Below are 13,981 nucleotides of genomic sequence, written 5' to 3'. Positions count from 1 at the left end.
TCACTAGACTGCAGGTGGATACCAGATTGATATATTCCATTCAGCCACTCCCAAGGTGAGTTATTCCAATTCCTTTATTGTCCAGGACAATATATTCACAATATCTTTAAAACAGAAATTAAACATTCACATTTGATTTCAGGTATTAACATATTCTGTTAGTTTGTTCTTTATTGTCGATCTCAGGCTGGGGTTGTTCCCCTTGGAGCAAAGGAGGTTGAGGGGAGATTTGATAGAGGTGGACAAGATTCTGACAGGTTTAGATAAGGTGGACAAAGCAAAGCTGTTCCCATTAGCTGATGGGACAAGGACGAGGGGGGTCACAGATTTATGGTTTTGGGTCAGAGATGCAGGGGGGGGATGTGAGGAAGAATATTTTGATGCAGCGAATGGTAATGACCTGGAACTCGCTGCCTACGAGGGTGGAGGAAGTGGAGACAATAAACAATTACAAAGGAAATTGGATGAGCATTGGGAGGTTTCAAACTGAAATGTTGACTAAATATCTCCGAACAGCCTCACACCCTGTCACTCTGCGATCCTTGTGAAATCTGAAACCAGGTATTCGCAACAAGACTCAAAGAGCATCAGCCCACTGGAGGCAAAGTCATGAGACCGGCCAGTCCAGCAGAAAGAAACCCTCCGACCCTCCCCATTGTCCAACTGTGAGAATGAACAAAATGCAGTCCTGGATGTAATTGAGAGCAGAAACAATAACAGCAGAATCCAACCCCTGGAATCACTCGTGAACTTGTTGGTGTCTCAGCAGCTGGGATGAAACTCTGAATCCCTTCCCACACTGAGAGCAGGTGAACGGCCTCTCCCCAGTGTGAACTCGCTCGTGTTTCCGCAGGTGGGATGAAACTCTGAATCCCTTCCCACACTGAGAGCAGGTGAATGGCCTCTCCCCAGTGTGAACTCGCTGGTGACTCTGCAGATTGGATAACTGAGTGAATCCCGTCCCACACTGAGAGCAGCTGAACGGTCTCTCCCCAGTGTGAATGCGCTGGTGTGTCCTCAGTCCCGTGGAGCTTTTGAATCCGATCCCACAGTCAGAGCATTTAAAGCGTCTCTCATTACTGTGAGTGAGATTATGTTGAAGCAAGCTGGATAACTGAGTGAATTCCTTCCCACACTGAGAGCAGGTGAATGGCCTCTCCCCAGTGTGAACTCGCTGGTGTATCAGCAGGGTGGATGACTGAGTGAATTCCTTCCCACACACAGAGCAGGTGAACGGCCTCTCTCCAGTGTGAACTCGCTGATGTATGAGCAGGGCGGATAACTGAGTGAATCCCTTCCCACACACAGAGCAGGTGAACGGTCTCTCCCCGGTGTGAATGCGTCGATGAATTTCCAGCTGAGATGGAAACCTGTATCTCTTCCCACAGTCCCCACATTTCCACGGTTTCTCCATGGTGCGGGTGTCCTTGTGACTCTCCAGGTTAAACAATCAGTTAAATCTCACACAGAACACGGGTACAATCTCTCCCCGCTGTGAGTGCTGTGATGTATTTTCAGGCTGTGTAACTGGTTAAAGCCCTTTCCACGCTCAGTGCACTGGAACACACTCACTCAGGTATGTGTGTGTGTGTGTGTGTGTATATGTGTGTGTCTCTCGGTGCTTTTCCAGTCACACTGGTGTTTAACGCCTTCTGAAGCAGACAGAATAGAGAAACATTTCTCCTTCTAGATTCAAAAGCTAATGATATTCAGTCCAGATGAATTTAGTGACTCTGTCAGATCTTGATGTGACGGATGGTTTGGGATTTCCGTCTATGGATCCTAAACTTCAGACATCCTGTAAAAGGAGTTTGCAGCAGAAATCACAGTCAGTACAGGATCAAAATTCAGAACATACAATTCTAGTTTCTATGGAACATTCTTTCTCCTCTTATTCCCCTCAATCTGTAAATTAGTTAAGACACAGTGGGGTTGTGATTGGTCATGATCTTGAACTTGCTGCAGATGAGGATAGTCAAGCAAAGATGGTCAATGATTTCGAATGAGATTTGATCAGTGCTGCAGGATTACAGAATGGGACCCACTCCAGACTGACAGAATTGCTTGACAGAGAGTCGGCAGGGACTCGAGTTATCCAATGGACTCCTCCTCTGCTGCAATGACTCTGACTGGAAATATATAATGTAGCCACAGTACTATATTACAAGACTAGAAATAATAATGAATGGATTTTATTATAGGACCTTGAGTATTGATCACATAACCACACTGGTCATATTTCTGTCCTCAGAGATTTAAAGCAAGAGGCCCTTTGGCCCATCATATTTGTGCCAGCTCTCAAGCATCAATCTGTTCTAATCCCATCTTCCACCACTTGGTCAGTAGTAGCATTGTAAGCTATGGCATTTCAAGTGCTTATCTAAAGGCTTCTTAAATGTTGAGCATTGCCACCTCTACATTTCAGGCAGTGAGTTCCAGATTCTTTTTCCTCAAATCCCCTCTAAATCTCCTGCCCCTGACCTTAAATCTATGTCCCCTGGATATTGATCTTAAATCTATGTCCCCTGGGTATTGACCCAGCTACTAAAGTTAAGTGAACTAAGGGTTCATATTTTTGTACATCTCAGTCAGGTCCCCCCTCAGCCTTCCCTGCTTTAGGGAGCACAATTCCAGCCTCTCTTCATGACTGACACGTTCCAGCCCAGGCAGCATCCTGGTGATTCTCCTCTGCACCTTCTCCAGTGCAATCACATCCTTGCTAAATTGTGGCGACCAAAACTGCAGACAGTAACTCTAGCTTTTTATACAGCTCAGTCATAACCTGCCTGCTCTAATATTCTATGTAAGAAGTTTAACAACACCAGGTTAAAGTCCAACAGGTTTATTTGGTAGCAAAAGCCACACAAGCTTTTGGAGCTCCAAGCCGCTTCTTCAGGTGAGGGGCTTGGAGCTCCGAAAGCTTGTGTGGCTTTTGCTACCAAATAAACCTGTTGGACTTTAACCTGGTGTTGTTAAACTTCTTACTGTGTTTACCCCAGTCCAACGCCGGCATCTCCACATCATGACTAATATTCTATGCCTCGGTTAAAAAAGCAAGTATCCCATATTCTTCTTAGCCATTTTATCAATTTGTCCTGCTGTCTTCAGGTTCCTATGGACCCCAAGGTCCCTCTGGTCCTCTGTCCTTCCTGTGAAGTATGAACTATTGTTCATTGTATCTTCCCTGGCCTTGTTAGTCCTCCCAAAATGCATCAGCTCAGACATTTCAGGATTAAATTACATTTACTACTGTTCTCCCCATCCTGTAATCTCAGGCTTTCCTCCTCGCTATTTACCACATCACCAATTTTTGGACCATCAGCAAACTCACTGATCGAACCCCCACATCCAGGTCCACAGGAAACTCCGCGCTGCCATTGACACAAGGCCCGGACTCTGATTGGCTGGAGGACCAGCGCCCATCCGGTCCTCCACGCGTTACCATTGGTCAATCTCCCGCATGTAGACAATGAGGGGGCGGAACCCGAACCCACGTGGGGGTGGGCGGGGCTTTGACCGCCAGCCGCGCTGAGCTGGTGTCCAATCCGCAGTGTGCTGCTTCTGTAACCAGTGGTGTTGCTGCCGATGGGACACTGTGTGCTGGGAACGCCCCTCTGAGTCATTGTGACGGCACAATGGAGCCCTGCCTGAATGCGCATGTCCAAGGGAGAGGGGCAGCTGCGCATGTACAGGGAGAGAGAGAGAGAGAGCCCACCCACTTCAGACCTTCATGCTGAGGTGTTGACCAATGGGAAAGGCTGAAAGACCGGAAGGACTCTGGTCCTCCAGCCAATCAAAGCCCCCCCCTTGTCTGAATGCGGAAGCTGGACAATGAGCTTGTTCACCTGCTCATTGCGGCTGCTGCTCTCTCTCTGAATGAAGATTGAGCTTCAGACAGACTCAAACGTCCTCCTGTCGCCAACATCTGTGACTAAAACACTTTCTTTTCTCCCCCTTTCCATTTCTTTTCTCTTTCTGGGGGAAATTGGGGACTTGCAGCAACTGAAGGGAAAGGAAGTGAATCCAGGGAGGCTGCAGACTCTGGAAAGGTTGGCCCAGGTCTCTCACTCTCAAAGACATTGACATCCTTTGCTCCCTCAGCTTGACACATTTATTTGTTGGCTAAAAGGACGATCTCTTTCCTAATGTTCACAATTAAAGGGCTGAATTCCCCAGGAGATGGCTGACATTTGAGGGGACAGTAAATTAATATAGGACAGAGATATGTCGAATGTTGTTATATGGTACAGGTTAGATGTATTATTTATGGTTCTGTAATAAAGTAAATTTATTATTTTTTTGTCTTGAAATATAGTGCTACAGCTACGTTATATATTTTGAGTCATTACAGCACAGGAGTCCATTCGGTAACTCAAGTCCATGCCGACTCTCTGTAGAACAATCCAGTCCCATTCCCATTCTGTACCCCCGTTCTCCTGAAAGTTTATTTCCTTCAAGTGCCCATCCAGTTTCATTTTTAAATAGAATCCATAGACTTGTAATATGGAACTGGAGCTATGTTATATATTTCCAGTCATCTCTTCCTTCAGAGGGTTGTTAGTCTTTTGGATTTCTCTTCCACAGGGATCAGTGCAGGCTGAGGATCATTGAATATATTCCAGGATGAGTTGGACTGATTTTTGATTGACAAGGAGTCAAGGGTTATGCGGAACAGATAAGAAGATGGAGAGAAAGCTATAATATGGGGGGATTTCTTCACTCAAGGATGTGGTGAAGCTTTCGAATTCTCAACTCCTGAGAGCTGTGGAACCTCAGTCATCAAGTGTTTTCAGGCGAGATATTGATTGGTTTTGATATATTGAAGATATCAAGGGATATGGGTTTAGTGCTGAGGCAGATGAGCCAATGATCTCATTGAATGGTTTAAAAGACTCAATGGGCCAAATGGCCAACTTCAGCTCTTATTTGTTATGGTCTCTGTGTCCAGGACAGGAAGCAGTGAGCATGGATCTGTCAATCAACCTGAATCAGCACCTTTAGGAGAATTGGGAGGGTGAATATTAGATACAGCAGAGTGAGAATGGAGGGAGAGTGTGTGGGATGGAGATTTACAGCTTTTGGGGAATGAGATAGGAAAGAATATTCCATAGAAACTAGAACTGTCTGCTTTGAATTTCTATCCTGTTCTGACACTGATGATATGTGTAAACTCGTTTTTACAGGATATTGAAAGAGGAATCACAGGCCAAAATCTCAAACGTCACGTCTAGATTTGACAGAGCCCCATTCCATTGGACCTGAATATCATCGGCCTTTGAATTTGGAAGAAGAAATCGTTGTCCGATCTGTCAATTTGAAAAGATTTCAAACAGCAGTGTGACTGAAAAAGCACCAACACACTGCCACATTCAAGTGAGAGTGTTCTGGTGCACTGAGTGGGGAAAGAGCTTTAACCAGTTACACAGCATGAATAAATATCACACTATTCACAGCGGGGAGAGACTGTACCCGTGTTCTGTGTGTGGATGAAGCTTCAACTGATTGTTCACCCAAGAGAGAGGCAAGAACCCCTGCACCATGGAGAAACCATGGAAATGTGCAGACTTTGGGAAGAGATACAGAGTCCCATCTCAGCTGGAAGCTCATCGGTGAGGCCACACTGGAGAGAGGCCCTTTATCTGCTCTCAGTGTGGGCAGGGATTCACTCAGTTCTCAACCCTGCAGGCACACCAGTGAGTTCACACTGGGGAGAGGCCGTTCACCTGCTCTCAGTGTGGGAAGGGATTCACTCTGTCATCCGACTTGATGACACACCAGTGAGTTCACAATGGGAAGAAACCATTTGTCTGCTCTCAGTGTGGGAAGGGATTCACTCACCTATCCACCCTGCAGACACACAAATGAGTTCACACTGGGGAGAGGCCGTTCAGCTGCCCTCAGTGTGGGGAGGGATTTACTCAGTCATCCCACCTGCGGACACACCAGCGAGTTCACACTGGGGAGAGGCCATTCACCTGCTCTCAGTGTGGGAAGGGATTCACTGACTTATCCAGCCTGCGGACACACCAGCGAGTTCACACTGGGGAAAGGCCAATCACCTGCCCTCAGTATGGGGAAGGATTCACTCCATCATCCCACCTGCGGACACACCAGCGAATTCACACTGGGAAGAGGCCATTAACCTTCGGTGTGTGTGTGGGAGGACGTTCAGTCAGTCATCCAGCCTGCTGAGACACCAACACGTTCATGAGTGATCCCAGGGGTTGGATTCTGCTGTTATTGTTTCTGCTCTCAATTACATCCAGGACTGCATTTTGTTCATTCTCACAGTTGGTCAATGGGGAGGGTTGGAGGGTTTCTTTCTGCTGGACTGGCCGGTCTCACAACTTTGCTTCCATGGGCTGATGCTCTTTGAGTCTTGTTGTGAATTCCTAGTTACAAATTTTACAAGGATCACAGACTGGAAGTGTGTTTTCTTCCCTTGTCACGTGACTTTAATGAGGGAGTTGCCGTGGATCTAAAGGTGTGAGACAAAGACAGAAATCTTTTCATTCTACACTTTCCAGACATGGTAACTCGATTTAGTCTTTCTCCAATAATACATGGCAAGGACAAAAGGGTGATTCTAGATGGAGAATTGGAGAGGGACTGGACCTGGGGCACCAGCTAAGTTTCTGACTGGTAATGGAGGGGAATTTGGACACGTGAGTGAAAGCACGGACATTCTGGTCATGAACACGGCAGCTGAAAATCCTTTCAGCGATGGACTCTGTGAAAGGAATCACACGGTGATCGATGAAATGCTGCAGAAAATCTGAGCTGATCAGCCAAACTGCAAGTTGATAACTGCACTGGCCTGGACGATTCGGGGAAAAAATTCACTTCAGATTTTTGGAGGGTATCGTCCCAATCAATTGATCTCTGGGAAAAACTTCAAATGAGCCTCTGCTGGGTGATAGCCCGCCTGCTTTAGAAGGAGCAACAATTAGTTCCATTTTTAGTCATCAATTATTGGATTGTTTCACTAAAAGAACTAATAAATTGGGGATTCTAGAAGAGGGATGTGTGACAATGTAATGCTTTGTACTAAATAAGGAAAGTCATATCTTTTATCTGTCGATTTGTTTTGAAATATTTTCTGTATTGTTACAATCCCAATCAGGACCATTAATGTTTAAAGAGAAATTTAAACACCCAGTGATTAACTGGAAGTATCACGTCACAAGATTCCAAGTTTTTAAACAAACTTTACTGTTTATATAAAACAAAATTAAATTAAAAACCAGCACCAAACTGAACACCATAGCTTCTAAAGTTTTCTGCTATATAAGCTCAGTCCCACTTTTTAAACTTTCCCCCAAGAGTTCCCTTATAATTAACAATATCTTGAAGGCTCATTCACTTCTGTTCCATCCCAAAGGTATGTCAAAGCTCCCCAGAATTCACTTTAACACTCCTCACGAACACTATGGCGGAACAGAGATCTTGGGGTCCATATCCACAGATCTCTAAAGGTTGCCACTCAAGTGGATAGAGCTGTGAAGAAGGCCTATAGTGTGTTAGCTTTTATTAACAGGGAGTTGGAGTTTAAGAGCCGTGGGGTTATGCTGCAACTGTACAGGACCTTGGTGAGACCACATTTGGAATATTGTGTGCAGTTCTGGTCACCTCACTATAAGAAGGATGTGGAAGCGCTGGAAAGAGTGCAGAGGTGATTTACCAGGATGCTGCCTGGTTTGGAGGGTAGGTCTTATGAGGAAAGGTTGAGGGAGCTAGGGCTGTTCTCTCAGGAAAAGCTGAGGGGAGACTTAATAGAGGTTTATAAAATGATGAAGGGGATAGATAGAGTGAACGTTCAAAGACTATTTCCTCAGGTGGATGGAGCTATTACAAGGGGGCATAACTGTAGGGTTCATGGTGGGAGATATAGGAAGGATATCAGAGGTAGGTTCTTTACTCAGAGAGTGGTTGGGGTGTGGAATGGACTGCCTGCAGTGATAGTGGAGTCAGACACTTTAGGAACATTTAAGCGGTTATTGGATAGGCACATGGAGCACACCAGGATGATAGGGAGTGGGATAGCTTGATCTTGGTTTCAGATAAAGCTCGGCACAACATCATGGGCCGAAGGGCCTGTTCTGTGCTGTACTGTTCTATGTTCTATGTTCTATTACATGCAGTTAACAAAAAATAGACTTTACTGTGTATATTTGATTTGTTTTGAAATATTTTCTGTGTGTATTGTTACAATCCCGGTCAGGACTGTTGATGTTTAAAGAAAATTCGAACACCCAGTAATTAACTGAAAGAATCACATCACAAGATTCCAAGTTCTTAAACAAACTTTACTGTTCATACAAAATAAAATTAAAAACCAGCATCAGACTTGACACTAAAGGATGAGGTGGATGATGAATGGTGGAGCAGGGGTGAGGGGCCAAGTGGCCTACTCCTGCTTCTTATGTTCTTATTAAACTCAGTCCTACTTTTTTTAAACTTTCCTCCATCAAACTTAACACTATAGTTTCACCCGAAGAGTGGTGAGTCTGTGGAATTCATTACCACAGGAAGTAGATGCCAAAACATTGAATGTATTCAAGAGGCAGCTGAATATAGCACTTGGGGCGAATGGGGTCAAACCGTTATGGGGAAAAAGCAGAGGGCGGCACGGTAGCACAGTGGTTAGCACTGCTGCTTCACAGCTCCAGGGACCCGGGTTCGATTCCCGGCTTGGGTCACTGTCTGTGTGGAGTTTGCACATTCTCCTCGTGTCTGCGTGGGTTTCCTCCGGGTGCTCCGGTTTCCTCCCACAGTCCAAAGATGTGCGGGTTAGGTTGATTGGCTATGCTAAAATTGCCCCTTAGTGTCCTGGGATGCGTGGGTTAGAGGGATTAGCGGGTAAATATGTAGGGATATGGGGGGTAGGGCCTGGGTGGGATTGTGGTCGGTGCAGACTCGATGGGCCGAATGGCCTCTTTCTGCACTGTAGGGTTTCTATGATTTCTATGATTAGGCTATTGAGTTGGATAATCAGCCATGATCGTGATGAGTGGCACAGCAGCCTCGAGGGGCCAAATGGCCTCCCCCTGCTCCTATCTTCTATGTTTCTATGTTTATAAAGAGTTATGCTCTAAACTAAGCTTCTAGTCTGGAACTATACTCATTGGAAATTAAAGAATGAGGGGAGATCGTATAGAATCATATAAGATTATGAAGGGAATAGATAAGATAGAAGCAGGGAAGTTGTTTCCACTACAGATGAAACTAGAACTAGGGGGCATGGTCTCAAAATAAGGGGGAGCTGATTTCGGACTGAGTTGAGGAGGAACTTCACACAAAGGGTTGTGAATCTGTGGAATTCCCTGCCCAGTGAAGCAGTTGAGGCTACCTCATTGAATGTTTTTAAGGCAAAGATAGATAGAGTTTTGAACAGTAAAGAAATTAAGGGTTATGGTGAGCGGGCGGGTAAGTGGAGCTGAGTCCACGAAAAGATCAGCCATGACCTTATTGAATGGAGGAGCAGGCTTGAGGGGCCAAATGGCCTACTCCTGCTCCAGTTCTTATGTTCTCATTAAACTCAGTTCCATTTAAAAAAAAACTTTCCCCCCCAAGAGCTCCCTGATACTCAACAATATCTTGAAGGCTCATTCACTTCTGTTCCATCCCAAAAGGTATGCCAAAGCTCCCCAGAATTCACTTTAACACTCCTCACAAGTATACATGCAGTTAACAAAAAATAAACTTGACTGTACATATTTGATTTGTTTTGAAATATTTTCTGTGTGTATTGTTACAATCTCGGTCGGGATGTTGACATTTAAAGAGAAATTCAAACACCCAGTGATTAACTGAAAGAATCACATCACAAGATTCCAAGTTACTTTATTGTTTATATAAAATAAAATTAAAAACCAGCATCAAACTTGATACTAAAAGAAGAGTTGGATGATCAGCCTCGAGGGGCTAAATGGCCTACTCCTGCTGCTATCTTCTATGTTTCTATGTTTATAAAGAGTTGTGCTCTAAACTAGGCTTCTAGTCTGGGACTATATTCATTGGAATTCAGAAGACTGAGGGGGGATCTTATAGAAACATATAAGATTATAAAGGGAATAGATAAGATAGAAGCAGGGAAGTTGATTCCACTGGCGGATGAAACTAGAACTAGGGGGCATAACCTCAAAATAAGGGGAGCAGATTTAGGACTGAGTTGAGGAGGAACTTCTTCACCCAAAGGATTGTGAATCTGTGGAATTCCTTGCCCAATGAAGCAGTTGAGGCTACCTCGTTGAATGTTTTTAAGGCAAAGATAGATAGAGTTTTGAACAGTAAAGGAACTAAGGCTTATGATGAGCGGGCGGGTAAGTGGAGCTGAGTCCATGAAAAGATAAGCCATGATCTTATTGAATGGTAGAGCAGGCTCGAAGAGCCAAATGGCCTACTCCTGCTCCTTCTGTTTTTATTAAACTCAGTCCCGCTTTTTAAGCTTTCCCCCAAGAGTTCCTTGATATTTAACAATATCTTGAAGGCTCATTCACTTCGGTTCCTGGGACCATCCCAAAGATATGTCAAAGCTCCCCAGAATTCACTTTAATTCTCCTCAAGATTCCATGCAATAAACAAAATAAACTGTATATATAAAAGAAAAGAAAATTAAAAACCAGCACGAGACACTTAACACTGTCGTTTATAACAAGTTATGCTATGAACTCAGTTCGGTGTGTCAAAGCTCCCCCAAATTCACTTTAATTCTACTCAGTATTCTAGCTATTCTCCAAACTCCAAGATTTTATGAGGGTTCTTCCATTCGCTTTCGGCTGAACAACTCTTCAACTTTCCTTTAATATCTCAAAACTCTTGGCTCCTCAGTCCAAGCCTGACTTCACTGCCTTCTTGCTGAGGGATTTAAACATTAGGAACAGCCCTGGTTCCTCAGGGCCCTCTGGGCTTCTAGTCCCACAGCTGGTTCACAGCTCCCGCTCCCTCAGCTGACAACTTCCAGGCTAACTGCAGACTGCCTGCTTTCTGTCAGAAATACCCAGAATTCCAATCAAGGCTCCATCCTGAATAACTTATCCCCATGGCAACACACACTAGTTGGGATGTCCAATGGCTTAAATTAATCAACTTTTTGCTTCAAAACTAAACCTTTTGACCCTGAGGTCTGCATGAAGAATTCCGCTCTCTAACAAAGACAGGACAATAATTGTCAGACCCAATGTCTCCAGCTAAATGAGCCCAGCTGCCCTTCTCCTGTTCTTTTCCTTCCAGCTTCGACTTCTTCAGTCAACATGGGCCACACCTTGTGACTGCAAGTTCCCTGAGGCTGTTTCTGTCAGATTCTCAACCCAGGTTTTCCATTTATCTCACAGTTTAAAAAAAAATCCAATTCCTCAACCAAAAGTTATATTTCTAAAACAGGAATGATGAAACTCGACATTCGCAACACCTTCCCCAGGAAGGAATGAAAATGTATCACCCTCGTAATATCCCATTTGGAATATTGCAGCTTACAACATGCTGTTTGAAAGTTTATTTATTCGTCACAAGTAACACTGCAATGAAGTTACTGTGAAAATCCCTTCGTCGCCACACTCCGGTGCCTGTTCGGGAACACTGAGGGAGGATTTAGCATGGCTAATGCACCTAACCGGCACGTCTTTCGGACCGTGGGAGGAAACCCGGAGCACCCGGAGGAAACCCACGCAGACACGGGGAGAATGTGCAGACTCCGCACAGACAGTGACCCGAGCCGGGAATCGAACCCGGGACCCTGGAGCTGTGAAGCAGCAGTGTGACATTAATAAGAACATAAGAACATAAGAAATAGGAGCAGGAGTAGGCCATCTAGCCCCTCGAGCCTGCCCCGCCATTCAATAAGATCATGGCTGATCTGACGTGGATCAGTACCACTTACCCGCCTGATCCCCATAACCCTTAATTCCCTTACCGATCAGGAATCCATCCATCCGCGCTTTAAACATATTCAGCGAGGTAGCCTCCACCACCTCAGTGGGCAGAGAATTCCAGAGATTCACCACCCTCTGGGAGAAGAAGTTCCTCCTCAACTCTGTCTTAAACCGACCCCCCTTTATTTTGAGGCTGTGTCCTCTAGTTTTAACTTATAAGTAAACTTTAAACTAAAATAATCTTATAACTTGCAATATTTATTTATTAATGTCATAAGTAGGCTTACTTTAACATTGCAATGAAGTTACTGTGAATATCCCCTAGTCACCACACTCCGGGGCCTGCTCGGGTACACTGAGGGAGAATTTAGCACGGCCAATGCACCTCACACTATCATCCCTCTATTGTACCCTTCACATTCACAAGTCTATCTTGCTCACAGCACACTGCTGAATTCCATATCCAGTAGTCACAGCCCACTGAAGATAGAAAATATTACTGCTTGCTGTGTTTTCTGAAAGTTTTCTTCTTCCAGTAATTATTCTCCAAAGCTCCTCCTGCGAGAGGAAAGTCCTCATTGCTGTTCATGTGTGAATGTTCCAGTTCAGTTTTGAAAACAGTCTGTTCAGAGTTCACCTTTTGATGTTTAATTCCACGTTTATAGTTTCTCTGTTGTTTCAATCCAAAGAGGATGTCCGGGTAAATTCCACATTGAAACTATCTTCTTCTTGCTCAGCTGTAGCTGCAGCTTCATTTTCCAGCTCATTTCCCAGACACAAACATTCTGGATTCTCTTTTTGGAGTTCAAAACGGCTTCTTTTCGTGTCAACAACTCGTTCCTTCATTGGTCAAAAAAACTCTTCGGACATTTTAAGAATGTCATTCAAATGTTTTATATGTTCAACCAGGAAATGTTCTGCTATTCCTGCTTGGAGCGTTTGCGATCTTGGGCTTCAGAAATAGAGGGATTGAGAACAAAAGCAGGGAAGTGATGCTGAACCTTTCCAAAGCACTGATTAGGCCACAACTAGAATATTGAGTCCAGTTCTGGGCCACCACACTTTCGGAAGGGTGTGAGACTCCTTGAGAGGGTGTCGAGGAGATTTCCCAGAATGGTTCCAGGGATGAGGGACTTTAACGACATTTTAACAAGGGATTTTTCGGTTGGGGAAACTGGGCTTGTTTCCCTTGGAGCAAAGGAGGCTGAGGGGAGATTTGATAGAGGTGGACACGATTCTGACAGGTTTAGATAAGGTGGACAAAGAAAAGCTGTTGCCATTAGCTGATAGAACAAGGATGAGGGGGCCGCAGATTTAAGGTTTTGTACAAGAGCTTTATCTACGTCACAGCATGGACTGAAGCGGCTGAACGGCCTCCTTCTCTACCCAAGAGAGAAATTTCAGCTGCTCCAGTCTCTCCAACTCACTGAAGTCCCTCATCACTGGAGCCATTCTCAGAAATCTCCTCTGCACCCTCTCTCAGAACTTTATCTCTTTCCTAAAGTATGGGGTCCATATATAGGGTTCCGCTCTAGAGGATTGAAAAGTAGGGAAGTTATGTTCAACCTGTTTAGAACCAGGGTTAGACTACACTGGGAGCACTGTCAACATTGATCTCTATTTAGAAAAAGGAAATAGAGGCACTGGAGAAGGAGCAACAAAGATTCACAAGAATAATCCCAGAACTGAGAGCATTTCATCCTCAGGAAAGGCTGGGGCTGCTTTTCTCTAGGAAAAGAGAAGACTGAAGGGTGACCTGAAGGAAGTCTTTAAGATTATGAAAGGGTTCAATAATCCAATAGGGATTTCAGTGAGAAACATCTTTACCCAGCGAGTGGTGAGAATGTGGAACTCACGACCACAGCGAGTGGTTGAGGTGAACAGCATGAACATATTGAAGGGGAAGCTGGATACAGACATGAGGGAGAAAGGAATATAAGGATATGCTGATGGGAGAGAGGAAGAGGGGTGGGTGGAGGCTCATGTGGAGCATAAGTACTGACACAGACCAATTAAACCGACTGGCTTGGGTCTGTGCTGTAGACTCCATGGAACAGACACAAATATATTTATTTTAGATCTACTTGTAGTGGTAGGAAAAACATTATTTA

At 44.7% G+C, this 13,981-nt stretch overlaps 1 protein-coding gene across 1 annotated transcript in view; it reads right to left on the bottom strand.

The window, feature by feature from the left end:
* Positions 1-49: 49 nt before the first annotated feature.
* LOC144480928 (uncharacterized) overlaps positions 50-13,981 on the bottom strand; it is a gene marked incomplete at its 5' end in the record, with an annotated part of 96,983 nt that continues 83,051 nt past the window's right edge. The window contains 1 exon segment of the mRNA XM_078200552.1: positions 50-1,357. Within this exon segment, the coding sequence (XP_078056678.1) occupies positions 740-1,357 (618 nt within the window).

This window comes from Mustelus asterias, chromosome 30 (assembly GCF_964213995.1).
Source record: "Mustelus asterias chromosome 30, sMusAst1.hap1.1, whole genome shotgun sequence".
NCBI lineage: Eukaryota > Metazoa > Chordata > Chondrichthyes > Carcharhiniformes > Triakidae > Mustelus > Mustelus asterias.
This window is presented reverse-complemented; position numbering and strand designations above follow the sequence as displayed.